This window comes from Prionailurus viverrinus, chromosome B1 (genome assembly GCF_022837055.1).
Source record: "Prionailurus viverrinus isolate Anna chromosome B1, UM_Priviv_1.0, whole genome shotgun sequence".
NCBI lineage: Eukaryota > Metazoa > Chordata > Mammalia > Carnivora > Felidae > Prionailurus > Prionailurus viverrinus.
This window is the reverse complement of record NC_062564.1, coordinates 147,713,926-147,741,516: the sequence shown is the minus strand read 5'-3', so window position 1 is coordinate 147,741,516 and position 27,591 is coordinate 147,713,926. Positions and strand designations below refer to the sequence as shown.

General features: G+C 40.2%; 1 protein-coding gene across 1 annotated transcript in view; it reads right to left on the bottom strand.

Moving 5' to 3' along the window:
* Positions 1 to 6,961: 6,961 nt before the first annotated feature.
* The window catches only part of LOC125164680 (A disintegrin and metalloproteinase with thrombospondin motifs 3), a 215,560-nt gene continuing 194,930 nt past the window's right edge, over positions 6,962 to 27,591 (bottom strand). Inside the window, exons 16-20 of the mRNA XM_047857529.1 lie at positions 24,344 to 24,509; positions 21,423 to 21,555; positions 17,420 to 17,627; positions 15,121 to 15,238; positions 6,962 to 9,686 (exon numbers count right to left, since the gene is read on the bottom strand). Of these exons, the coding sequence (XP_047713485.1) occupies positions 9,130 to 9,686; positions 15,121 to 15,238; positions 17,420 to 17,627; positions 21,423 to 21,555; positions 24,344 to 24,509 (1,182 nt within the window). The 3' untranslated portion in view covers positions 6,962 to 9,129. The remainder of the gene's footprint in view (positions 9,687 to 15,120; positions 15,239 to 17,419; positions 17,628 to 21,422; positions 21,556 to 24,343; positions 24,510 to 27,591) is intronic.

The following is a 27,591-nucleotide window of genomic DNA, read 5'->3' as shown; positions in this document are numbered from 1 at the left end:
ACCTGGCTGAAGTCGGACGCTTAACCGACTGCGCCACCCAGGCGCCCCGCACTTTCCATTCTTTAACACACCCATAGACAAGATTCCAATGCCAACAGGATACCCAAGGGATTACAACATCTTATTCAGAAATGAAAATGTTACATATTATGATTGTTATTGGATGGGTTTTCCAAGCTTTCCAGTTTTGGGCAATTTTTAGGTGTTTATTTATTTATTTATTTAGAGAGAAAGAGGCAGAGAGAGACAGAAAGAATCTCCAGTAGGTTCTGCACTGCCATCACAGATGCTGGTGCAGGGCTACATCCCATGAAGTGTGAGATCATGATCTGAGCTGAAATGAAGAGTCAGACTCTTAACCAACTGAATCACCCAGGCGCCCCCATTTTTTGACAATTTTTATGAGACATAAAGATACACAATATAACAAACATGGCACTTTGTGTGCCAAGGTTTCACCAACCTATTTAACACCTAAAGAATTTTATAAAAGAGGAAATAGAACATTTGCACCGGCTGTAATTGCATTGAAAACACATTATATGGAACAATTATGCCATAGTTGGACGTTAACATGCGTGAAAAGCTTTAAAGGTACTTTTTCCATGCATCTACACAGGGACACTGCTACAAGACCAACACTTTTAAAACCAGTTCTGCCATGCTTTCAACTGAGCCTTACAGCAGCACCCAAAAAGGGATATTTTTGCACAGAATATTCAGGGAACCAGCACCTCAACTATCCATTTGGAACAATTCAGATTTTAAAACAATTTTTTACAGAGTGGGGGCATTACCCTGACTGGTAAATTGCTCTAGAACAGCACAGATAAGGTCAAATTCAGCTGCTGATACCTTCTGCATGCCAAATCGTAATAGGACAAAATCAAAACTCTCAAACAATGCTTTAATTAGGCAACTCTCACTTAATGGGATTGACGAATTTAATTCACACTTCCATATACAGGATATAGTATACAATGGAATGGTGACACAAAGTTTACACATGGATGCCACATAAGCCCTCCATCATTGGAGATATCCCCACAATGTAGATTGCACCATGCCTTCATGGAATTGATATCTCTTTTAATGATAACACTTTCGGACATGATCCATACTTATCAAAAATTGGATACAATTACATGGTAGAATATTTTTAGAGATAATGGTTATGGCTTTAAGGACTACCTGTTATGGAGTCCTCTACTGCAAGCTAACATCACAGCTTATAAACTACCAGCTAACATAACATAGTTAAAACAAAATGGTTCCAGGGCGCCCGGGTGGCTCAGTCGGTTGAGCGTCCGACTACATCTCAGGTCATGATCTCACAGTTTGTGAGTTTGAGCCCCATGTCTAGCTCTGTGCTGACAGCTCAGAGCCTGGAGCCTGTTCCAGATTCTCTCTCCCTTTATCTCTGCCCCTCCCCCACTCACACCCTGTCTCTGTCTCTCCCAAAAATAAATAAACATTTTTAAAAAATTGAAAAAAAAATGGTTCCTGGAACCGTCTATAATTCCCATACAATCATCTCTAAATGAGTTCTAGCACGGGAGAGGTAAGTGGGGTAACATGATCTTAACCTGTAATCATACTCAATTTTTTTTAATGTTTATTTTTGAGAGAGAAAGAGACAGTGTGAGTGGGGTTGGGGCAGAGAGAGAGGGAGACACAGAAGCAGGCTCTGAGTTGTCTGCACAGAGCCCAACATAGGGCTTGAACTCATGAATCATGAGATCATGACCTAAGCTGAAGTCAGACGCTCAACCGATTGAGCCACCCAAGTGCCCCACCGACCTTTTTTAAACTAGGCAATTTTAATAACCTTGCAGCTATGATTCCATCACCTTAGGTCCTTTCATGCCTACATGGTATAAGACACAACTCAATTGCTCCAATGTTATTGCCATCTATGACACATCTGTTTGTAAATTACTTGACATATGACTGGCACATGTAATGCTACCTTAACATCAAAAATCTGAACTCAACCTACATAACAAAGGAAGTGATCATACTGGTATGTCCAATTAGAAAAATTAGATCCAATACATTTTTTGCTATCCTTTGGCTAATATAACCTCAATTACACAAAGAAGATCACCAGCATGTTGGGAAACATTGGGAATTGATTTTTAACACTGGGCTTAGTGACACTGATTGATCCAGGTATGCAACAATTTTTTTCATGGATCCAACCATCAGTTGCAAGATGGGTAGAATATACATGGTTGGTACAGCATCATATCTTTGAAAATATAACCAGAACCAAATCACAGCTAATTTACATAGCTAAAGGAGTCACCTTTGACAAATGTGGTGTATCACCCAATAGTCGAGGCTCAGAGATCTAGGATCCTTCACTGCTGGCACGTAATAAGTAGCAAGTGCTGATAGCTGACTTGGATCCGACCAAGACCTCATCTCAACTGCGTGCTCACATCTGGTTCATTAACTTCCAACCCCTTGTTCCATCTTGTTTCTTGTGTGACTTGTCTTGTGCTTTGCTTTGTGTGACATGTAAGAAGCCAAGTTAAACACATGGTGAAAGGTCACGGAGTTTGGAATCCTGAACCTGCTTTACAATTATGTTAACCTTCCTTTATGCTTGAATACAGCTGACATTGTGGAAAGTCGTAACTCATGTGTATATCATCTTCATAGCATGCTCATGACACTGGAACTTCTTATAAGGAACTTCAGATTGAGCTTTTAATAGTCTTTCAAGGTTAAGAGCTAAACCAAATCAGACTTGCCGGCAATACCTATAGATTTCAGTTACTTCCTCTCTTTTTGAGTTCCCCCCCAAATATCCTTAGATTCCTGAACCTTCCAGGCAGTCACCTTCCTTATTCACCTGGTATGGTTCCTGGGAACCCTGTAAGCAAGGTATCAGCCTAATTTTTTCCAAGGGGCTTCACTGGGTCCATAAAGTCAATCTTAGTCCCTTAAAGCTATCTGGTCATATCTGAGCCTGAGCAAGTCTTTCTCAAATATGGCATTCCACACAAAGTCTTGGAAATGTAACCAATGTTTCCAGTGGTGGCACATTCTAAGGAGAACAGATTCTTATTGATCTTAGAGGGGAGGGGTGAGGGAATGGGTTAAATAGATGATAAGCACCAGGCGATGCTTAGCATTGTTGAATCAGGACACGGTACACCTGAAAGTAACACTGTATATTAACTGAAATTACAATAAAAACTTTAAAAAACTGTAATTGATTTTCCATTTTGTCGTTGCCACAAGCCCCAGCCAAAGCCTCCTGGATATGAACTTACATCTAATTCACAACCCACATCCGGCATTGTGCTTATACTATTCTCTCGGTAACTAGCAGCTGTATAGATTCCCATTTTGCATGACCTGTGACTAGAGGTTTCACTACTCAGATACCCAACCCGAATTTGCCTGTCATTGTATTTAGATCCAGATCCTGTAAAATATCTATGTCCAAATTATACTCAGCAATGGGGGAAATACGCACTAGAAAACAGTGAGGAGGTTAGTGTGTCTGACTTTGATCATTTGTCCCCTTAGTCACCAATAGCCTTTATTTCTCCCTGAAATTTTGAGGGGGCTTCCAAATATAAGTGTGCATTCAGTTACTGTGTCTATTAGAGCTGGTACCATCTGTCAGTGCTAGACAAATAAACGGTTAATTCGATGTGGGGCCTCCGGCTGCCCCCTGTTGTATGAACTAGAGGGCAACACTGGCCAAGCCCTAGTCTCTAGTGGTAGGGGGTATCCACCTCGGGAGTCCCCCAGTTATTGGAGGGGCATGCAGTGACACACCTGGTTTATTGAGCTTTCTTTTGAGGCTTAGCAAGCCCAAACTGGGTTGTTTGTATTTCCTCTGGGGGTCCCGGATAATATTATATCTTGCCACAATTGTCTATGAGAAACCTTGATGGGCCCCCTTTCCACCATTTTATTATCGGCAGTATCCTTAGTTTCTCCCTGTTTTTCAACCCACCTAGTTCCCTTAAATGGATTCTTTTGGCTTTACTTAAGTCAGCCACCACAGGGATGACTGTAGCGATGGGCTCACAACCCACAGGGGCAAAGACAGACACTAAAGTCCCAAGCCATGCCCCAAGGCTGACTATAAAATACAGTATCTACTATCTTCTTTCCCAGGACCCCACAGTCCTAACACCCACGTGGCCACCGCTTCTCTGCCCTGTTGCTTTCTCACCATTTCTGAGAGGATAGCTAGCAATCTCACGGGCGATTTTAGGGCATCGCCGTACTCATGCACTGGTCCAAAACACTCGAAAGACCTGATCAAGTCTCCCCGCATGGCGGTGGCTGGCCAGCTTGGGATTTCCCCCAGAAACAGTGGGCTTTCCGCAGGTCAGCCCCTTCACTCATGCTTATTTCGTTTTTGGCATCCGGCAGACTAACCAACTGTTAGAAGGTGAAGGAGGGTCAGCGATGTATGCTTCATACTGAGAAGGCACTGAAATACCAAAAAACGAAGCGAGCCACTCGGCACCATTTACAGAGTTGTTTTTGTTTTTTTTTTATTCAGGGTAACTTACAGACAGGAGCGATCTGGCATGTGGACGGACTGCTGAGTGATCCAGACGGTACTACCATTCTCTGCTCCTAGTAGGGCCTTAATCCTCAGCTTTTATGGAATGAGGAGCACCCTGTGAGGTCCCAGGGTAGTTATCTAAAGTGGTGCCACCTGTGTGCCAGAGGCCTTCTCCTAGTTATCTAAAGTGTCGCCATCTGTGTGCCAGAGGGGAGAACAAGATGGAGGGCCAAAGACGGAGTCAGTATTATTTGCACTCGTACAAGGAACCTTACTGTTGCCACAAAGTAGGGCAACTTTTTAAGCTCTTGTCATTTCTCAAGATGGGGAATCTAATACTTAGGTGAACTCTGTGACGATGTTGCAGAGATTTATAGCATTTTGTTTCGTTTTAGCATTTTGTTTATTTTTTATTTTTATTTTTATTTTTTTTTCAATATATGAAATTTATTGTCAAATTGGTTTCCATACAACACATTTTTGGGTTTTTTTTTTTAATGTTTTTTCCTTTATTTATTTTTGGGAGAGAGAGAGCACAAGTGGGGAAGGGGCAGAGAGAGAGGGAGAGGGAGAGAGAGAGAGAGAGAGAGAGAACAGAGGATCTGAAGCAGGCTGTGCACAGACAGCACAGACCCCGATGTGGGACTCGAACTTACGAACTGTGAGATCACAACATGAGCCAAAGTCGATGCTCGACTGACTGAGCCACCCAGGCGCCCGTGGAATTTGTGTTTTTCATGACAATTTTAGGTTATGCTTTCTTTCCTTCGTAAGAAGTATTTAACCAATTTTTAAAATATTGTTTCTAGCTCTAAGTAAATTCCTCAAGTATTGGGGCCCAAAACTTACATTTTCTAATGCTAGTTGATGTGTTGATAATGCCTATGCCTATGGTTTTTATATTTTATTGCATTTTAAGTACTTTTACTAGAACCTTCTTTACCTCTCTTTTTAATACTTTTGTAACAAATGATGATGTCTTTTTTGGTTCTCTATGTTTTCATCATTCTTCAAGTGAATTTTTTTCTTTTATATCACATATTTAAGCAGCTTCCTCATGAAGGAAATATGAGATGTGTGTAAAGGAGTGACTTGATATTTCTGCCAAGTGTATTAATGTAAATATATGAAAAACATTTTATTTGCTAATAGTCTGGGGCATTATTTCACCACTGGGCATTTTTTTTTTCAACGTTTTTATTTATTTTTGGGACAGAGACAGACAGAGCATGAACGGGGGAGGGGCAGAGAGAGAGGGAGACACAGAATCGGAAACAGGCTCCAGGCTCTGAGCCATCAGCCCAGAGCCTGACGCGGGGCTCGAACTCACGGACCGCGAGATCGTGACCTGGCTGAAGTCGGACGCTTAACCGACTGCGCCACCCAGGCGCCCCACCACTGGGCATTTTTTGCAGAAATTACAGAATTAGTATTCTTTAGTTTGACTACTTATGGTTTGTAAAGGGAGAGTGGACATAATTAGCTACAATTTTTCAAAACTGATGACTAGAGATCATTTTTAGCGAGTTTGTCCCTCCTATTAATTTTTAAAGCTAAAATGCTTATCTTTAGATTCCTGAAACTATGTTCTTTACCACCATTAATGAGACATAATGACCGTGGACCCTAGAGGAAGGCTGTGGTTTGGGCACATAATGAAGATGAGGAAGAGGTGGCTAGGGACAATACAAGGACAATGATGATACTTAATGTTTATTGAGAGCCATTATGTGTTAAGCCCTGTGCTAACAACTTTACTTTCTCATTTCTCACAGCAATTATGCAATGGTGTTTGACAGTTCTGCCTCCCATTTTACAGATGAGGAAACTGACATTTAGTCTAGTTACCCAGGATCACTCAGGATAAAGATACAGGTGCAGTTCAAACTCCAGTTGGTCTGCTTTTGCAGTGTAAACTGGTAACCATGGCAATATAGCGCCCTCTCTCCACCCCGCCCCGCCCTGCCCCGCCCCAGGCACGATGTCTCATTCCTGCCCACACTCCTGAGTCAGGTGTCATATATTCCCAGCAATCCTCAGATAATAAGGTTCAAAGCTGGTGGGCAGCTTTTCTTTAAAAACCACTCTGGGATTGCGCATTTAAAAACAGAAGTCCCTCTTTTCCTTCTCACACATCCTAGCCTTATTGCCCTTTTCTCTCTTCCTCTTCATAGTTCTGTGGGATGGCTTTCAGCAAAAAGCGACCACTCATAGTCTCTCTCTCTCTTTTTTTTTTAATTAAAAACATATTATGATACATCCTGGTGTGAGGGTAGGAGACACTGTCATTTTATTTGAGCCTCTATAAAGAAAGTCCGAGGAGCTAATGCATTTGATGCCATTTCACTTTGCAGGAGGAAAAGAAGTTTCCGTTACCCAGTGATGAATGTAATGATGAAACCTAGATAGAGCCAGGTCTATGTTTTGTTACCATTTTTATTGCTACGTGCTCCCAATACAACAAACAGCATCAGTAGTTTACACTTTGATCCGAAGGAATTTTTAGCTTAGTAGAAAAGGAAGCTCAGAGACCAGAAGTATAACAAATATGTACAACTTTGTGGGAGGTTGTATGCGTGTGACGATCTTGCTCTGTATTCTCCTGTGGACCAGATGCATACATATGCAAGCAAACTAGAGAGAATTTCATTCCTGGGAAGCTTTTAGGGGAAAAAAAATGACTTCCGCTTGAGGTTCAGAGATTGTTTTGCTATCTGGAATTCACCTCGTTCAGTTCAACTTGAAAAGTCTTACATGAAGTAGCAGGCGATTCTTCAGAGGTACGGAGTCAGTAGGAGAAGCTGTGAGTTTCCCATGGTTAACACGCGAAGGTCCCTGTACATTCTGTGCTTGGAGAGGTTAACATCACTGGAGTTCGTTCGCATAATACATTTTTAGACAGTTCAGGAACTGACCTCAAAAACATTATGCTCACAACACTTTCTTTTTTCTTCTAAGTATTTATCTCTTTCATATACGTAAAAAAAAAAGTGTTTCTAATTCATCATTTCATTAAACAGCTATCTGAGTCCATACTATTTTATGTGTCATTGAACGAGAATAAGTCACTAACTCTGTATCAACTACTTTCAAAATGCAAAAAGTGTGCATAAAATTGAATTTAATTTTAGCTCTTTCATTTGGCTGCTGTATTTGCTTAAATTTCTCTTCCATGCTCAAAATGTGCATCTCTAATGACGTCTCTCTAGTTTACTAAAATATGTCATTGATACTAGCGTAAATATTTAGTACATAAAAATACTATCAAGAAAAAAATCACCTTTTAATAAATATCTTCAGTTCTGAATTCTATTTACAAGTACTTTACATCTACTCCCTGGAGAGAGCATTTCTGGCTTCACTGCGAGCAAGGTGACCACTGACATAAATTACTAGCACATTATTGCAGTCAGATGCATTGTGGTTGTGAACATTTGGATATGAACCATGCAGAAAATAAATATTGCAACCATTGACAAATACTTTCTTGAATCTTCTTCCAAAGCCCCAGAGTCCTACTATACTTGGGTATCAACTGTAGTTCGTTGATGCTTTTCTCGGCTACCAACATACAAACAAATGATCTCAACACATTTTCCCTTTGTTGTTATTACAGTACATTGAGTATAACCGTTTGTATATGTCAACAAAGGGAAAAGAAAAAACAACACAAGAACACAGGACACTTCAGCGGTGCCTATTGGGGTCCCGGTAGTAGGATTTTAATTTTGTCTTGCACAGGCTAACTTACTAGTCTCTGTTCCCTGTGACCACAAGTATACTAAGACACCAATCCTACCCCTTTTTATGTAAAGGCTGGAAGGTAATAGGTAAGCGGAAATCTGTACATCTGCAGCACATCTGATTTTTCTTTTTCTGTGATGTACGTATCGCATTGTTGATTAAACAAAACCACACAACAACACCCTTTGTGTTGTCAGCAGCTACAATTCTTCTTGTTCATAATATTCTGCCTTGAAAATCAACCCATAGAATGTCAAATAAGGCAATACTCAACAACAGGCATCTAGAGCATCCAGAAATGTAATATAGTAAACAATCATTTGAGAACACATCTCTTAAAATAATACTGATTTCTGCAATATACAGTATTTACATGACAGCTGCAAATTCGCTCATACAATACTTCTAATATAGATAAATAGGAATACAAGTCTAAGAATTCTTTGCTCCATTTCCAAAATATTTTGTTAAAGTGTAAACTGTTGGCACCTCTTTTTTTGTTTTTAGTGTAACTTTTTAAAAATAAAAAAAATCAGCTGATATACATAATTGGTTCCAGTCCGCTTGCTGCTTTAGAGAGTGACCAACACACTTAGCAACTTACTTTCCTTCTATTAATAATCTTTGGCGCTTTCTTCCAATGAATTCTGGTAAATGAGTCAGTGCAGAACAAAAGGAGGATGAAAGCAACTAGAAAGTGAACCAGCACTTTTTGTTCCTCCACGTACAGATAAAATGAGTTGACAATTTACGGAGATTTACACTTGAAACAAGTATGCACCACGGGGAGAGAGAGCTTGTCCGGGTTTTCCTCTGATGGCTAGCCGTTGAGGTTCACTTTCTCATCTTTCCAAAGTGGGTGATCTTATGGGACGTCTCTTGTCAATAATTTTTTCATCTTTCTTTGAGGTTCTTGCCTGAGAAGAAGCACCTATTGAATCACTGACTGCAAGGAAGTGGGCGGCAGCCATTTCTGAAGATGAGTTGAGGTGGCCACTCTTGGCGGGTGGGGAGGCCAGTCTCAGAGTCTTGCTTCCTACTTGCTGAGCTCTCCTCTGGGGTAAGTTAGCACCATCAGGTTTACTGTTTGGCCTGGAAGCAGTGACTGCATTTGGACCTCCCACTGAAGAAATCCTACTCAAAGATTTCTTCTCAGCAGGGGGCTCTGAATGGTAAGGAACCAAAGATGTAGGCACTGCTAGAGATCCAGGGAGGTCACTAGGGTTAAAGATAGCATCATCATAAGTTTCAGCAGCTTCTGGAAGGTATGGTGGTGGCAGGGTGCTACTGCGCTTGCTACATGATTCACAACATAACTTGTTATAACCTGGTATGGAGCAGTATCGTGCCAGCACCTCCATTTGACAGAAGATGGACTTGTCTCCCAAACATGGCTCATCTGTAAAAATTAAAAGACAAAATAACACATACATCTAAACATAAAATAAAGGGGAAGAATTAAAATTGTTTATGAATATAAAAAATTTTAAGTAAAATCTAACATTAATGGGAGTTATCTAAACAAGCCTTTCATTAAAAATCCGAAGGTTATGGGGCGCCTGGGTGGCTCAGTCGGCTGAACGTCCAACTTTGGCTCAGGTCATGATCTCACAATCTGTGAGTTCGAGCCCCGCGTCGGGCTCTGTGCTGACAGCTCTGAGCCTGGAGCCCGTTTCAGATTCTGTGTCTCCCTCTCTCTCTGCCCCTCCCCTGTTCATGCTCTGTCTCTGTCTCAAAAATAAAAAATAAAAATAAAAGTTAAAAAAAATACGAAGGTTAGTGGTGGGAATGTAAATTGGTGGATCTACTACAGACAACAATGTGGAGACTCCTTAAAAAATTAAAAATAGGGGTGCCTGGGTGGCTCAGTTGGTTAAGCGTCCGACTTCGGCTCAGGTCATGATCTCGCGGTTCGTGGGTTCCAGCCCCGCGTCGGGCTCTGTGCTGACAGCTCAGACCCTGGAACCTGCTTCAGATTCTGTGTCTCTCCATCTCTCGGCCCCTCCCCTGCTCATGCTCTGTGTCTCTGTCTCTCAATAATATATAAATGTTAAAAAAAAATTTTTTTAATTAAAAATATAACAACCATATGATCCAATAATTCCGAGAAGGGGTATTTATCTGAAGAAAATGATAACACCAATTCTAAAAGACATATGCACCCCATGTTTACTGCGCCATTATTTACAATAGCCAAGACATGGAAATAAATGTCCAGTGATGGATGGATGAATGGATACAGAAATTGTGGTATATATATTGCAATGGAGTATCACTCAGTTATAAAAAAGAATGAAATCTTGCCATTTACAACATGGATGGACCTTCAAGGCATTATGCTGAATGAAACAACTCAGAGGAAGACAAATACTGCATGATCTCACTTGTGTGAGGAATCGAAAAATAAAACCTCATTGATACAGATAACAGAATGGTGGTTTCCAGAGGCAGGCGCTGGGGAGTAGGTGAAACGGGTGAAGGGGGTCAAAAGGTAGAAATTTTTAGTCATAAAATAAATGTCCAAATGACTAAAGTTCATAATATTGTATTGCATATTTAAAAACTGCCAAAGGTAGATCTTTGACATTCTCATTGCAAGAAAAAATAATTTTGTAACTATATATTATGACAGATATTAACCAGACTTATGGTTGTAAGCATTTCACAATGTATAAAGATATCAAATCATTATATTGCATCTGAAACTAACATAAAGTTATATGTCAGTTATACCTCAATAAAAAAATATGAACATTTGGAGAAATTCACTGACGTAGTTCTTTATGTGCAGAGCACTTGGGTTGACCACCATTTTAATATCTCTTTCAAGAGTCTGAAGATTGAAGGTACTTTCTCTTCCTAGTAGGAACACATATCTCATTTTAGAATGAGAAAATAGGATTCATTTTGGCACAAATATTTGTAGGATATAAAGGAGACATCTTTTTTTTTTCTTTTTGCTCAGTACCTTTTTTTTTTAATGTTTATTTTTGAAAGAGACAGAGAGAGACAGAGAGAGAATATGGAGGGCGGGGGGAGAGGTGCAGAGAGAGAGGAAGACACAGAATCTGAAGCAGGCTCCAGGCTCTGAGAGCTGTCAGCACAGGGCCTGACGCGGGGCTCGAACCCACAGACTATGAGATCATGACCTGAGTCAAAGTTGGATGCCCAACCAACTGAGCCGTATAGATGCTCCCTGTTTTGTGTGTGTGTGTGTGTGTGTGTGTGTGTGTGTGTGTGTGTGTTTTAATTTTACGGTCTTTCTGGCTTTCTAATAGAGTAGCTTCTACATTAAATCTAAATTTAAAATCATAATAAATTCTAAAGACCTGTTGGAACAAATTAAATCTTAAAAATGTATTACTGAAAGAATCAAATAATATCCAGAGTCAATGCAATGGTTTCATTTTCACTACTGAATATTCTTAGGCTATTTGTTATTTGAAAGCATAACTTTGGGTAAAGTATACCAACATTCGTTTGAAAAATTCATGGTTTTAAAATTTAATTTCATTGAATTGATAACACTTTATGTACCTTACTAAAGTAACACTCATAAAACAATACAGATGTGTGTGGACTATTTTTATTATTTTTCAATTTTTTTTATTATAAATTATAAGAATTAGATTCCAAAAAATTCCAAACATTGAGCTCATGGACACATTAGTTTGTACTTATTTTCAGCCATTTTAGGGCATATCTTATGCAGAGCCCAAGAACTCGGTGCAACTCCGAAATACTGATCGTATGTCCAAATCATAAACACAAAGAATTCTAAATTGTGGCATTTATGTACTATAATCACTTAAAATTACAGTGTGTTACTGAGTAATGCCCTATGGCTAGGTAAGGAACCTGCCATATAAATTGCTAAAGAAATAAAGAACCTTTTTTCCTAAAGTTTGGGGAAGAAAAGACAGTTGGCAAGAGCAATAAACAGCTAAAATTACCACCTATACCTATTACTGATTACAAATTATAAAATTAATTATAAAATTACCTATTAGAGTTATAATACCATATTCCAAATTGTGGAATGACCTGTAATTTGCCTGACATTACAGATCTATTAGATGGTATGACGTGTCTAAATATTTGATGTTAGCTAAGGTAATCATCTAATTATGTTGTGAACGCCTGTGAGTCATATTAACGGGTTTCACCTCAAATACCCTTATTACTTCTGAATTACCTTTTCTACGCCTATATCTTAAAATAAGATTAATTTCTTGTTCCATATGTTTAAGGCTCTAGGTCCTGAGATAAGAGGACTTTATTTGACTTTGTATTCTCTTCTCCCTCTGACCCTTCACCCCCTTGCGCCTCCCTTCACCCCCCTCACCCCCATCTGTGGCCCAGCTCAAAGCGTGACCTATTCTGAGTCCACGTGTGGGTCTCCCCTCTCTGTGTGAGCACCTCAGCACTGCACCGAATGCTTCACAACCTGGGTCTAATTAGGGCCAGAACATGCTTCTGCATAGAGAAGGAAAAGGGAGAGACAGTCTGAGAAAAAAACAAATAAGAGCAAAAGAATACATTCATTTTATCATAATTTGCCTCCGGACACATGGGAAGGGCTTAACAGCAACAATGAAATAGTACATATAAGTGGGGCTTAGGAAAAGGATTCATATGACAAAATCAATCACTTAAATTAAGGAAGCTTTTTAGCTGTTTTGTCCTGTGGCCAGATCATTGTAAGAAGTTATTATAAGAAGGAAAAGCATTTTACACATAGTCTCAAAAGGCCATTTGATTTTAGTTGCAGTTTGAGACTGAAGGGAAGTATTGCTTACTTGAAATGTGTGACAGAAATGTGTGGCCTTTTCGACCTTGTAGAATTGGCTGTTGGGCCTGGATTTCAGAGCAAGAGAACAGCTACAAGAATGTGGAATCCCTAACACAGTTAGACCATCTCATTCGCACCTCTGTTGTACAATTAAAAAGGATTCCTTTTAGCTAAAGGAAGAGAACCAAGCAGCTCTCTGACAATTGGGCATATTTACAGAAATACATAGCTCTATCAGCTATTAAGGTAATAAAGTTTATTCAGAAAGTTTTTAGCCAGCCTCCTGGCAGTAATACATAAGAATAAAATATTATGGCAACAGTGAACTTCACAGTTTCTAACTGGGTAAAGTTTGTTCTTTTGGCTTTGGCTTGTGTTTTGAATTTTTAAATATACTTTTCCAGAGAAAAATGATGAAATACATAAGTCCTTTGTCTCCCTCTCATGGTCATACTTATTCTTGCTCCCATGCATTTCAAATAAAAATTTATAGTGAAATAATTTGTAAGGTTTAAAGGACTTGATGTGAAATTTCCTCAAAAAAAGGTAAGACATTTGATACAACAGTGCCTTGACAATTTTCTTGAAAAAAAGAAAGTACCATTCAACAGAGGTCGGTATTAAGGGCTTCCTATAGTGTAGACCAACAAATAGGCAACTTTTTGAGTCCCAAGTCTCAGCAGTGTGACAGTAACGTCCACAGATGTCATGAGGTACAGATTTAGAAGAATGGCATTTAAGAGGAAGCTTGTGATAGGGGAGGTGGGGTGGGTAAGGGAGGAACAGAATAGGGAGGATGTATGAGGTGGCGGTGGGGCGGGGGGCAGGGGGAGAGAAAGAGAGAAAGAAACAGGCTGGGCAGTGGAAGGTACAAGAAGAAAGAGAGCCAGACACCACAGAGGAACAGAGACACAGGCTGGGAGAAAGAAAGAAGGTGAGGAAGAGAAGAGACAGAGACAGGGGGTGGGGGAGATGAAGAGAGAGATACAGACACAGAGTAGGAGAGGAAGGCAGAGGAACAGGGAGGGGGAGAAAGGGAAGAGCAACCTGAGAACGAGAAAGATGGGGGGGAAAGAGAGACACAGACACATGAGCTAGAAAAAGCCTGGAGGGAGATGTTAGGGAGAGAAAGAAGGAATATGGGAAAAGGAGACAGGAAGAGATGAGGAGACAGAAGAGAGGGAAAGAGAGAAGAGGTGGAGGCAGGGAGAGAGAGAAGAACAAGGCTGAAAAGGGTATGTGACAGACACAGAGAAAGTGAGCAACCTATGGGCTGCAAATGACAGTAAGTCAGAGAGACAGGAAGCAAGAGCAGACCAACACAGAAAATGAGAGACAGAAGCCAGCAAATGGCGATACAAAATGAGACAGAGGACAGAGATGGATGTAAAGAAAGAAAACCACCCAAAAGGAGGAAGAAGGAGACAGAGTGGTAGAAACTGAAACCATCCAACATATATTTTGTTTTACCGTAGCACACTGATACGTAGTTGAAAATAAAGTGCGCTCTGCTTTTGCAATACAGCAAGGAGGCAGGCTGGGCAGACGTCTGCATGCGTGCAAGGTGCCTATTCCGCAATGCCCTAGCTGAAGCGCACCCATATGGAGGGACAGGTGACAGACACGGCTTTGTGAAGGATGTTTATTACCCACATGCCTAAACTGAACAACTACAGTAATGTATTTCAAAACCTCTGCCATACTACGTCGTCTACTACAATGTGAAATTGTAAAGACAATCACAGAGAGAAAGTAAGTTGATTCTCCTACTAGAAAGACAAATCAGCAGCAGCTTCAGACAGACATCATGCCCTCACCCCAGCATTAGCACCTGAAAGGAACCACGAAGGCTGCAGTGGTTATGATATAGCTCAAACTCTCATCTGGAAAAACACTATTCGGCTCATGTCTCAAGAGGGGTTTTCCTTAGATTATTTTTTGATAAGCAAACAGGAATTCCAGAGATTGTCCTGAAATTCGTGTTTTTTTGAGGCTTAAAGACCATGGTCAGTGCAGTGAAACCAGTCAGTGTCACACCTACCGTGACAGGGAGGCAGCTGACAAGCTCTGGAGGACTGGGGCTTCTCCCCTGCGCAGTGGTCTCCAGCCCTGCAGAGGACCTGCCTCACCTCTGTTCCTTCACCGCATGTTACTGAACACTATAGAAACAAAGGCTGGAATTATAGACGTTTGTTCCACCGAGACCATCTTTCTCCCTTTCTCCATGCGCATGCACACACACACACACACACACACACACACACACACACACACAAACACATGCTTGCACAGCTCTGAAGATCTATTTCATTTTGGAGACAGATAATCATAGGTTTATAGCCTGACTTCATCATGTACCAGCCTGCGCACATTGCTGTTGAGAAATGGTAAGCAGACTCCAAGTGACAGTATTCTGTCAGGATCCACCTGTGAGAGGAAGGCTTCTTTGGGTTTGGAATGTAGAGGACGGACTGTGGGAAAGGCAGCCCTGGAAGGTGGTATTTTGGACCCTGGAGATGAGCCGTAGTGGGTGAGGAGGAGGCAGTCAGACAGGAGGAGGGGGAAGGGCCAGCAGCGAAAAGGTAGGAGGGTCGAATGGGCATGGTCTTCTTGGAATAGTAAGAAACTTTGAGAATACAGAGTTGGAATAAAGAACAACAGAGTAAGAAGAGCTAGCATGGGATTTATTGTGGTGAACATTTTATAAGATATACACAAAGGCTGAATCATTACATTGTACACCTGAAACTGGTGTAATGTTATATCAGCTACGCCTGAAGAAGGCGGAGCTCTGACTGGAGGGGGAGGAGGAGGAGGAGAGAAAGAGGATGAGGAGAAGGAGGAGGTGAAGGAGAAGGGAGAGGAGGAGGAGGGGGAGGGGAGAAGGAGGAGGAGGTGAAGGAGGAGGGAGAGGAGGAGAGAAAGAGGATGAGGAGAAGGAGAAGAAGAAGGAGAAGAAGGAGGAGGGGAAAGAAAGAAGAGGCGGAAGAGGAGGAGGGGGATGAGGGGGAGAGGGGAGAAGGAGGGGGAGGAGAAGGAGGAGAAGGAGGAGGAGAGGAAGGAGGGGGAGGAGAGGAAGGAGGGAGAAGACAGAGGAGAAGAAGGGGGAGAAGAAGAGGGAGGAGGGGAGGAGGAGGGGGAGGAGAGAAAGAGGATGAGGAGAAGGAGGAGGAGGGGAAAGAAAAAAGAGGTGGAAGGGGAGGAGGGGGATGAGGGGAAGGGGGAGAAGGAGAAGAAGGGGGAGGAGAAGGGAGAGGGGGAGGAGAGAGAGGAGAAGGAGGAGAAGGAGAAGAAGAAGGGAAAGAAGGGGGAGAAGGAGGAGAAGAGGAAGGAGGGGGAGGAGGGGGATGAGGGGGAGGGGGGAGAAGGAGAAGGGAGGAGGAGGAAGAGAAGGAGAAGGAGGAAGAGGGAGAGGAGAAGAAGGAGAAGGAGGAGGAGAGGAAGAAGGGGAAGAAGGAGGGGGAGAAGGAGGAAAAGAGGAAGGAGGGAGAGAAGAAGGAGAAGAAGGAGGAGGAGGGGAAGAGGAGGAGGGGGTGGGGGAGAAGGAGAGGTAGGGGAAGGAGGAGGGGGATAGGGAGGAGAATAAGAAGAGGAAGAAGAAAGAAAATGAAGGAAGAAGAAAGGAAGAAGGAATAAGGGAGGAGGGAGGAGGGAGGAGGAGGAGAAGGAAGAGGAGGAGGAGGTGGTCAGGGGAGTGGGGGGAGAGAGTCAGCATGGTGCCATGTGGGGCAGGGCCCTGCATTCACTCTCAGGGGTCTGGAATTTATTCCTAGGAATGGTGAAGTCAACAAAGATATTAAACAGAAGACCAGTCGCCCATAGACTTCTATGTCACAAAACATCCAACCACGGTTTGCCCCTACCAACTCATCTTCAATGCAAGCATTTGTTTTAAAATAATTTTTCCTGGGGGCGCCTGGGTGGCCCAGGCGGTTAGGCAACTGACTTGGGCTCAGGTCATGATCTCAGAGTTCTGGGTCCCAGCCACACATCGGTCTCTGTGCTGACAGCTCGGAGCGCGGAGCCTGCTTCAGATTCTGTGTCTCCCTCTCTCTGCCCCTCCCCCACTTGTGCGCGCGCGCGCGCGCTCTCTCGCTCTCTCTCTCTCTCTCTCTCAAAAGTAAATAAAATGTAAGAAAAAAATTAAAAAAAATAGTTTTTCCTAGCACCTCTAGGTGCTCCATGATGACAAAACAGGTGGCAGTTTCTCACCTTGCATGATGTCTATGTGATACTTGAGCCAAGCGAAAATCCGCTGCACGTGCTTACACACACACACACACACACGCACACACACACACACACACACGCGCGCGCGCCCACGGGTTTCCCACGCCCACCTCATTCCAGGGCCCCGTCTTCCACTGGGAGGGGCAGGGCGCTCTGTTGCAGGGCCGGCGGTTCTCGGGCCTGTCGCCCGCGCAGTACTTGCTGTGCACAGAGCGGTTGGTGCCGTCGCGCAGCGGCTGCAGGCAGCGCACGGTGCGGAGCTGGTAGCCGGTACTTCCGCAGGTTTTGGTGCAATGCTCCCACTCTTCCGCGACCCAGCTGCGGCGTGGGGGTTAGGATTGGACATAGTCACTGCGTGTCGTGCACCTTCCTGCCCCGCAGCCTAGCCTTTTCTGCTCTCTGAGCGACGCGCCACCCAGGGGGCGCGCTGCAGTTCCGGAAGCAGTTTCAGAAGGGTGGATGCAGCAAGCAATTCGCAAGTCTTAGAATTTTCTAGCAGCAATAGGCCCGACACTTCTGTTTTTAACGCCTTAGTATTTTTCTGCTTCCCACTGACTTGGAAACCTGTTTTTCTAAAGGGTGATCGACAGAGGGTTTCTGAAACTCATCTTAAGGTTGCCTGGTTAGGTTCGGGCATTATAGCAATTTTTCAAAAATACACCAACTCACTGTCAGCCGGGTGGCCTAATGGTGGTACACATCTGAAAGGAAATTTAAAAAGGGAATCCATCCGACACTTACTGAGACAAACTGTTTTGGCTGCTGCTGCTTTTTCAAGAAATCCTGAGTCCACTCACGTTTTAGTATTCTTACTGAGATGACTATTTCATTTGCACAATTGTTGCTGAGAAGGCTCCCTGTCATATCTATCCTGTTTGGAAAATTCAGCTCTCCATATTGGCCCTGATTGGGCTTGACAAAAAGGCAAAGGTAGTGTGCGTCCTGGGCTTGAATACACCCGATGGAAAGTTTTCTAAAAAGGTATTTTCAGAAAGAGTCGCCATGGGACGTGGCCAAATTCTGGTGTGGATGTCAAGGCCCCCAACACTCTCCACATCAGCTGTGGACACAATATTATGGATCCAGGTTCCAAAGGGCTGTCACCACAGATTCCATTTGGTTAATCATGTCTGTCAAAATGTAGTTGAGGCAGACTATTATTTATCCTTTCCAAAGCTACCTTCCCTCTGTATTTTTTTTTCTTTCCATATATATGGGGTACCAAAATGTAACCATGCTAAAGCCTTGGCAGTGTTTGGTATTCACAGTTTAAGATCGCTTTAGCCCACCAAACTGGCATAAAACATAGTGCACCAACTAAGAAATTGTTCTCAATTTTAAAGGCCTCAATACTAACTCTCACTGGAAGACAGATTATTATACAAGAAGTATACATTTTTTTGTCATAGATACTCCTGGTTACCTTTTTCCCCTCCTGAAAATCCTAGAATGACAACAAAGGAGAAAAATAGCATAAATCCACAAAGGTAAACAAAAAATGGAATAGAAGGCACTAGAAGAAAATTTGGAACCCAGAAAGCAGTGGGACATATGGCTGCTAACTCAGTAGACCTAAGGATGAAGTTTAACTCAGCAGTAGAGGCTGGTTAAGCAAATTGACTTGCTGGTGGAACTTCAGAAATGTATTGGATTATGCCCTTAGGTCAAAGTGTGGGCTGTGAAACTGTGGGTGAAGGCAGGGCTGAAAACAGGGGGCTGATGAAATGTCTGCTTAGAAAAGACATCCTGCTCCTTGCTCTCTAAGCCAGCAGGAGGTTTGAGGCTTATCCTATGTGGACGATGAACGAGACTTGTAGCTTGTGGACAACAGATATAGGCAAGAGACAACAGAGAAAGAGACCAGAGTGAAGACAGGGGGTGATGTAAGAATCCACATATGGAATGGTGAGACAACCCTAGCTCTCTACATATATACAACTTCCTATATAAATAGGGTTATAACCCCTAGGCAGGAAATTGATTCTGCTCTTTGGAATCTGATCATTTCATTAAAAGCCCTAATACACAATTAATTGAGGATCTTCACCGAAATAGCCCAGCCAGCTCACCCTACAGGGAAGCCCACCAGCAAACAAGTCTTGACCATAAACCAAGCTTCCAAGCAGCCCTTTTAACACTTCATTCTTACACATGTGTGAACAGCCAGTAATCACCAGACACAGCCTCTAACACAAATGATGGAGGAGAGAAAAGAAACAGAAGGAAAGAACTCAAAAGAAATAATGCATGAAAAAGAAAATCATCTTTAATATCATAAAAGAGGTAAAGAAATACATTACATCTGTGAAATAAGCATCAAGTGCCTTTAAAAAGGAACACTTGAGGAAGAAAACAGAGTGCTTGAATATTAAAGTGCTCTTGGATATTAATGACATGATAGCAAAAATGAAAAATTCAGCAAGTAGAATAAATAATAGGTGAGAAAAGAAAAGAAAATTTGATCTGTTTAGGAATCCTAACTACAGATATCTTAGAAAGAAAGAACATTGAAAAAAATAGGGGACATTTTTTAAAGAAAAAATACAGGAAAATCTCCTAGAGATGAAAGATAATTGGTTTTGTGTTTTAAAAAGTCATGGAGTGCACAGCATGATGGAAGAAAAATGTTTAGCAACCAGGCAGTCCCATCACAGTGACATTTCAGGACGTTGGGAACAAAAAAAGATCTTACAAACTTTCAATGACAGACAAAACTAGAAAGCATTGGGAACCAGAATAGCAAATGACTTTTCAACAGCAACATGGGATTCTAGAAAACAATGAAACAGTGGTTTCAAAATTCTGAAGGAAAATACATTACAGTTTGGAATTTTGTGTGTGTGCGTGCGTGTGTGTGTGTGTGTCCAAATGATCAAGAGTGAGGGTAGAAGAAAGACTTCCTATATACCCTTACACTTCAAATTCTTATCTGCTTTTCTTAGGTGTAGGAGAACTTCTTACATAAAAATTTTTACTTTGTATATACTTTTTTCATGAAGCTACTGGAAGATATGACCAACCAGAAAAAAATGAATGCATGAAAAGATAAAAAGACAAGAAATACAGGAAAAAGAAGAGCTGATGCAAAAGAAAGGGAGCAGGAATACCTAGGAAGAGGTAAAAAGAAACATCAGGACAAGCAGAAGTCCAGGAGGGCAGAACTGGAACTTTCTGAGTGAGATCTCTAAGAAGTTACAAGTGACAGGATACTTGAGTGTTTAGTATTTATAGGAGATGGATACTCATGGAAGACAGTTTAGGGATGAATTAGTGAAAATTAGTAGAAAACAAAATATAAAAAATCAAGACATTCAATAATTCTAGAACAAAGTTTCAATAGGAAAAAAAGGAGCATGCTAGTAAGTGACTCCACTATTAGGAGAGACAGAAGTCATTAAAATAATATAAACTCTGAATATTATTATCAGTAAAAGATGGGTTATAACAATATTGGAAATATGGAGGGAGATAAGTCTGGGCTGTGTGTGTCTATTTGGGGAAGGATTATGAAAGAATGCAAAATCTTTCACTTCCCATGTTGGAAATTCCATATACATAATGTCCAAAACCTGCCCCACCCCAAAAAGTCAAGTGGACACAAAAGCATTTTACTTAGAGAGTTGGAAACAAGTAGTTACCAAATACCAAGAGAAGCTAGAAAGTGGTTGTTTTTAAGGAGCAGGACTATGGTAAAGCGCAGGGAGCCACAGCTTTATATAATTCCTATAAAATGATTTGACTATTTAAATCTGCTATGTACATTAGCTTTGACTAAAAATAAAATTAAGGGGTGCCTGGGTAGCTCAGCTGGTTGAGCATCTGACTCTTGATTTTGGCTCAAGTCATGATCCCAGGGTTGTGGTATGGAGCCCATGTCAGACTCTGCACTGAGCATGGAGCCTGGTTGAGATATTCTCTCTCTCTCTCTCTCTCTCTCTCTCTCTGTCTCTCTCTCTTTCTCTCGCTCTATCTCTTCCCTCCCCTCTGCTCCTCTCCCTTACTTGTGTGTGCTCTGTCTAAAATAAATAAACAAACAAACAAACAAACAGACTAAAGATATTTAAATTTCTATCATTTTGTCTTTAGCGTATGATAGTTAACATGACTACTTACAGTGGATGTGTGCACTCTTGAATATTGCACATTCTTCTGATAGGTTTTGGCTTTTTGTTGGCTTCACAGAAACTGCGGTGAACCATTTTATTATCACTCTTCCGACGGCATCCGTATTTAGTGTACTGGAAACCTGGGAAAGGAAATATATTTCTCTGGATTTAATCACTTCTTCATTCTGTGATATATCTGATCGATCATTCATTCATTCAATGAATATTTACTGAGTACATACAGCAGGCCAGGCACTGTTGTAGATGCTGAAGATCCAGAAGTAAATTAAATAAAAAAATCCTTAACTTTTCAGAGCCTACGTTTAATAAATATTATAAATTATTAAATAGCACCTGTACATGTGCTAATGAACTAGACCCTGAATACACACCATCTACTGTGAGGGGCAGATTTGAGAACCACGGTGATAACACCCAGTGACACAAGCTTTCAGAGTTATGTAAGTAATTTACTGTAGAGGGCACCAAAGGAACACAGAGGAGAAGTTCTCAAACTCAAGCTGGAGGAGAGGCAGGGAGCGCTTACAAAAGCAGCATTTCTTGAACAGAATCTTGAAGTTCAAATAATATTGGGTAAAGGGAATGAAGTAGAACAATACTCCAAGCAAAGGAAATGACACATAAAAAACTGAAGATCTGTTTGAATGCCCAAGTTTCAAGTGTGAAAGGGGTAGGAAATAGGAAAGAATTCAATCTTAAAAGCTTTGAGTGACAGACTAGTGTTTGGACTTTATCTTGATGGTCATAGGGAGTTTTTGAAGGTCTCTCCAATCACCAACCCTGACATCTCTAAGTAAGTAAATAAATAAATATAAATATTTTTAAAAGATAGTTTAAAAAAGTTTGAACATACAAAAATGCTGTAAGGAAAGCACAATGAATATTTGTATCCCTTATATCTCAATAACCTTGTGTTACATGTCACTGTATTTGAGGTGAATACAAACATATTTTTACATCTGTGATATATTAATTATACTATGCAATGTATGTAATATATATGTAAAATTTTGTGGAACCATTTGAGAGTAAGTTGCTGCAATTCTGATCCTTCGCTTCTAAATACTTCAGCATACTGCTCATAACCAGCACATCTCTTATATAATTCTTAAAATCAGAATACTTAACATAGATATAATGCTATTATCTAATATACAGACTATATTCAAAATTTTCCAGTTGTCCGTATAATGATCTTTACAGCAATGTTTTTTCCAATTAAGGGTTATGCACTGCATTTAGTTGTCATGGAATTAAGCAGGAATAGTTTCTGAGCATCTTTTTATCTTGAATATTTTTGAGACATATAGGCTATTTGTTTTGTAAAATGTCCCACAATTTGGGTTTTATATAGTTGCCTCCTAAGGATTAGATTCAGGTTATTTACTTTTGGCAAGAATACTACATAAACTATGCTATGCCTTCAGAAGAACACATTAGGATGTTATAGGAGTTAAATCAGGGAAATAATAAACTTCCACTCATTCATTCATTCATTCATTCATTCAATTACCCTGGAAATAAAGGAAGAGCAGAAGATCAAATTAGACTAGTTAAAAGACTTTTGCAATAATCTTCCCTTTCAAAATCATGCAGGAAACCTGGTGAGGAATAAATAGATGTGGTAGATATTAAAAAGGTGCTTCTGACAAATCTTGTAACCAAGTAGATGTTGAGGGTGAGGCAGAAGGGAAGATTCAAATTAAATGAGCATCTTATAATGGATTAAGTATCATTTTAAATAATTAATTGAAAACATTTTATGCCCTGTCTACCTCAAAAAAAAAAAAAAACCTCTTTAGACACACATCCTTGAATTAAAATGATAAAATAAATGGTTGATGTATGCATTCCCTACTCTGAATAATATTTTTTGTTCTCAATTACTCAACATCATTGTTGTGAAAGCCCCTTGCCTTCTCCTGCCTGTCAGGGAAAATTTCTTCTAGGCCAGCTCAGTTCTGGAGCATTTATTGTTCAGAACTAGAGTAAGGGACGAAGTGAGAAACTGAAAAACTCTGAGAATAGCTGAACAGATTAACTTGGGAAAGGGCAGAGAGGTGGCACAACGTAGTGAGAGCATGTAGCCAGAAGCCAGACCACCTGGGTTTGTATCTTCTGATCTGGGCACATTACTTATTTTCCCCGGGGGCTTCACTTTCCCCGATCAGTACAATGAATCATAGTGCTGACCTCACAGAATCATTCTGAGTATCCATGCACTAATACAGTAAACATTTAAATTTTAAATTTTTTTTTATTTTTTTCAACGTTTATTTATTTTTGGGACAGAGAGAGACAGAGCATGAACGGGGGAGGGGCAGAGAGAGAGGGAGACACAGAATCGGAAACAGGATCCAGGCTCTGGGCCATCAGCCCAGAGCCCGACGCGGGGCTCGAACTCACGGACCGCGAGATCGTGACCTGGCTGAAGTCGGACGCTTAACCGACTGCGCCACCCAGGCGCCCCTACAGTGAACATTTAAAACAGCACCTGCTACCTGGTACACCTAATAGCTCCTTTATTATTAACACTGATAGAAAAGAAATGCACAGATATGGAAAGTAAAATGGAGAAGAAGAAAGGCTGGAACCACAGGACACAGCATTTGGGAGAGCTGGGGAAGAGTAAAGTCATTAGAGGCCCCATTTCATGAATATGAGACAAAAAGAACGGGAGGGAAAAGAGCAAGACGATTTTAAGAAGGTTTCCAGTTGTCATGAATGGACTCCTATCCTTTGTAGATTCAGAGATTTCAGTAAAAATGTTTTGAACTTATGTTTTGTTGGTATGTTTGCTATTTCTCAGATCACAGCCTCAATGAGAGGCAATCTTTAAGGCAGAAAGCACAATAATTGGTGTTCTATGAATGACATTTGAATGTGATAAATGTGTTCAATTGTTACCTCCGCCACAGGGTTTGGAACACTGAGACCAGCTCTTCAAAGCCCACTCAAAAGTATCTAATTCTTCCTGGATGACATTGTTGCTGCTGATTGTAGGTGCAGAATCTTCATGAATGACGTATTTATATGTCAGGCTGGAGTGGGTGTCGTTCTCCTGAGGTATGATCTAATATACACATGGAACAGATAGGTAAGTCACCTGAAGAGGTTTTACATTTTGAATAAAAATTACAAATATTTTAGAATAGTGCTCTTATTAAAACTGGAAGACTTTCAAGCAGTTTCTAAAAATATAATGCTTCTATCACCTAAAGTGCAAGTATGCCTTGTTTAAGAAAAAAAAATGCAAATATAAAAGACTTGGACCATAAAAAGTATAAAAAATATACTTAGGTATAAGATTTACATAATAAAAACGTAACTTCACAATATGATTCACCATAGATTTCTTTAATATATACATTAAGTTATAGATCTCCTTTGGCATTTGAAAATTATTCTTTAAAATAACTCTTTTGTCATGATGGTAAATATAATGTTCCCTCCAGAAAATGTACCAATTATGGAAAAATCTAAAGAAAATAAAAATTATCCATGATTCTACCAAACCAGAGAAAACCAAAGTAACTTCTGTTATTTTGCAATATGCCCTCAAGATATTTGCATATTGCATGTGTGTGTGTGTGTGAGTGTGTGTGTGTGTGTGTGTGTGTGAGTGTGTGTACCCATGCATGCTTTTCTGGCTTTGCTTATTTCACTTAATGCATCAAGATAGTAAATATTCTTTGAAAACATACCTTTAAATGTTAGCAAAGTGTTTAATTCTAAAGGTAGTGTGCATTATTTAACCATTCACTTGTTAATATATACTTGTATTGATTAGAATTTGTCCCCATCTTTGTGGTGATTTTTGATTTTCCTAGTGAGCTGAAGGGTATAAGCATCTTGTTGTTGTTGTTGTTGTTGTTCTTATAATAGACTGGGGAATGGTCCTTCAAAATAGTTAGAACAATTATTACTTTCATGATGAGAGTATATGAATGTACCCATTCAGTACTACATACTATATAATTGTCATCTTTGTTCATTGATTGGCAAAAGATTGTTATTTTAATTGTTATTTATTTGATAAATACTAATGTTTAACTTTCTTGATTTATTAGTCACTTGTGTTTTGTCTGCTATACGCTACATGTTCATGTCTTCTTTTTTATTGGTATACATATCTTTTTCTAAATAATTCACGCAATAAGGACATTAATCCTTTTGTAATAAGCATTGCAAATATATTCTGTTTTTTCAGTTTGTTCTTTAATTTTGTTTGGGGCAATGTAACTCTTTTTAAAAAAATAAGTTTTTATTGACTTGCACATACTAGCTTTTATACGATTACATCAGTTATACAAAGAGAAAAACATGCAATTCACTACTATTTTAAACTAAACTTTTAGAAATAGCTTTTGCTTGAGAAATTGGGTAATACTAAATCAAACTAGAATGAAGGATTTGGTTATCTGGCTTATGTTTTATTTTTCTCCCTTAGTCTTTATTTTTAAAACAACATTACAAACCAAGCATTGACCCTTACACTGTAGCCAGATGCCTACTGCCTTCAGCCCCAGACAGCTCGCTGCCATGCTCCAGGGCTCCCAACCTGGGGTCCAGCCCTTTAGAGAGGAAAAGAAAGGCTGAGGTGATAGAGACTGCCATACCCCACTGTCCTAACTACCAATCTCATATCTGATATGAGATCTGTAGCTCACATCTTACATCTCTAGCTCACATTGTTCCCTGCCGTCACCCAGATATCAGTGGACAAAGCCTTGAGGTAGGTTATCCTGGCAGTTAACAGCAGTTAACCATGAGGCCTGTGCCACTGGAAAAGAATGCAGTGTAATTATATGAATGGAATAGAGCTTCTGATCTCCAATCATTCGAATTTAATAAAATTTTGATTAGTTATATTTTTGCTATGAAATTATATAACGTATGGAGCAGAAAGACAGAAATAAACCCCCATAAATTTGAAAAATTAATTTTTGACACAGATGAAAAGAAAACTTAATGGAAAAAAGAGGATTTTTTTCAACAAATGGTACTGGAACAAGTCATTGTGGTGGCTTTAAAAATGTGTCCACAAATCCTTTGATCCTTTTTCTCTCAATGAGTGAAGTTTAATTCTTCTCCCTTTCAGTGTGGGCTGGATTCAGTGACTTGCTTCAAGCAAACAGACAACAGGAGAAGTGATGGGATGTCACTTCCAAGATTAGGTTAAAAAACACTCTTCTGTCTTGGCTGTACTCTGTCACTTGGATCACTCATTCTAGTAGAAGCCAGCTGTCATGTGCTAAGGACACTTAAGGAGGCTATGAAGAGGCTCACGTAGTGAAGAACTCAGACCCACCAGCCACCACATGGAAACGCTTAGAGGAAATCTTCTGAGGCCTTCCAATAGCCCTGTGACAGAGCTAGGAAGCAGATGTCCCCAGTGGAGCCTTGGGGTGACTAGCCACAGCTAACAGCAACCTCATGAGATACCCTGAGCCACAACTAGCCATTTCAGCAGCCATTTTCAGCCAAATACATGGCCCACAGAAACTATGAGAGAATCAGTGTTGCTTTGTGCTTAGCTACTAAGTTTGGGGTAATTTGTTATGCAGCAATAGGTAGTGTAGACTGCCATATGCAAAAATAAGAACCTAACACATCACACAAAGTTTATATAAGAATCAACTCAAAATATAAAATATAAAACTATAAAACTTCTACCAAAAAAAAGAAGAAAATACTTTAACATTGGATTAGGCAGGGAAAAAAATGTATATAGAATACCAAAATCTTGATCTATAAAAGAAAAAATAGATAAACTAGACTTCAGGAAAGTTAAAATATTTTGCTCTCAAAGACACTATTAGGAGAACAAAAAGAAACTATACATTACGAGAAAATATTTGATAAATCATATATTTTATAAAGATTTATAATATAAATCATATATTTTATATCAAGTATATGTAACAAACTCTTAAAACTCAACAAATAAACAAAACAAAACAAAACAAAACCTACTTCAACAATGGGCAAAGGATTTGGACAGACACTTCACCAAAGAGAAATAATTTTCAAAGAGTATAAAAACACCTTGGAATTGAGTAGAATGCTTTGGCATTTTCTATAGAGAATTCAATATTTTCTATAGAGAATATAATTTTCTATAGAGAATTCAATAATATTTTCTATAGAGAATT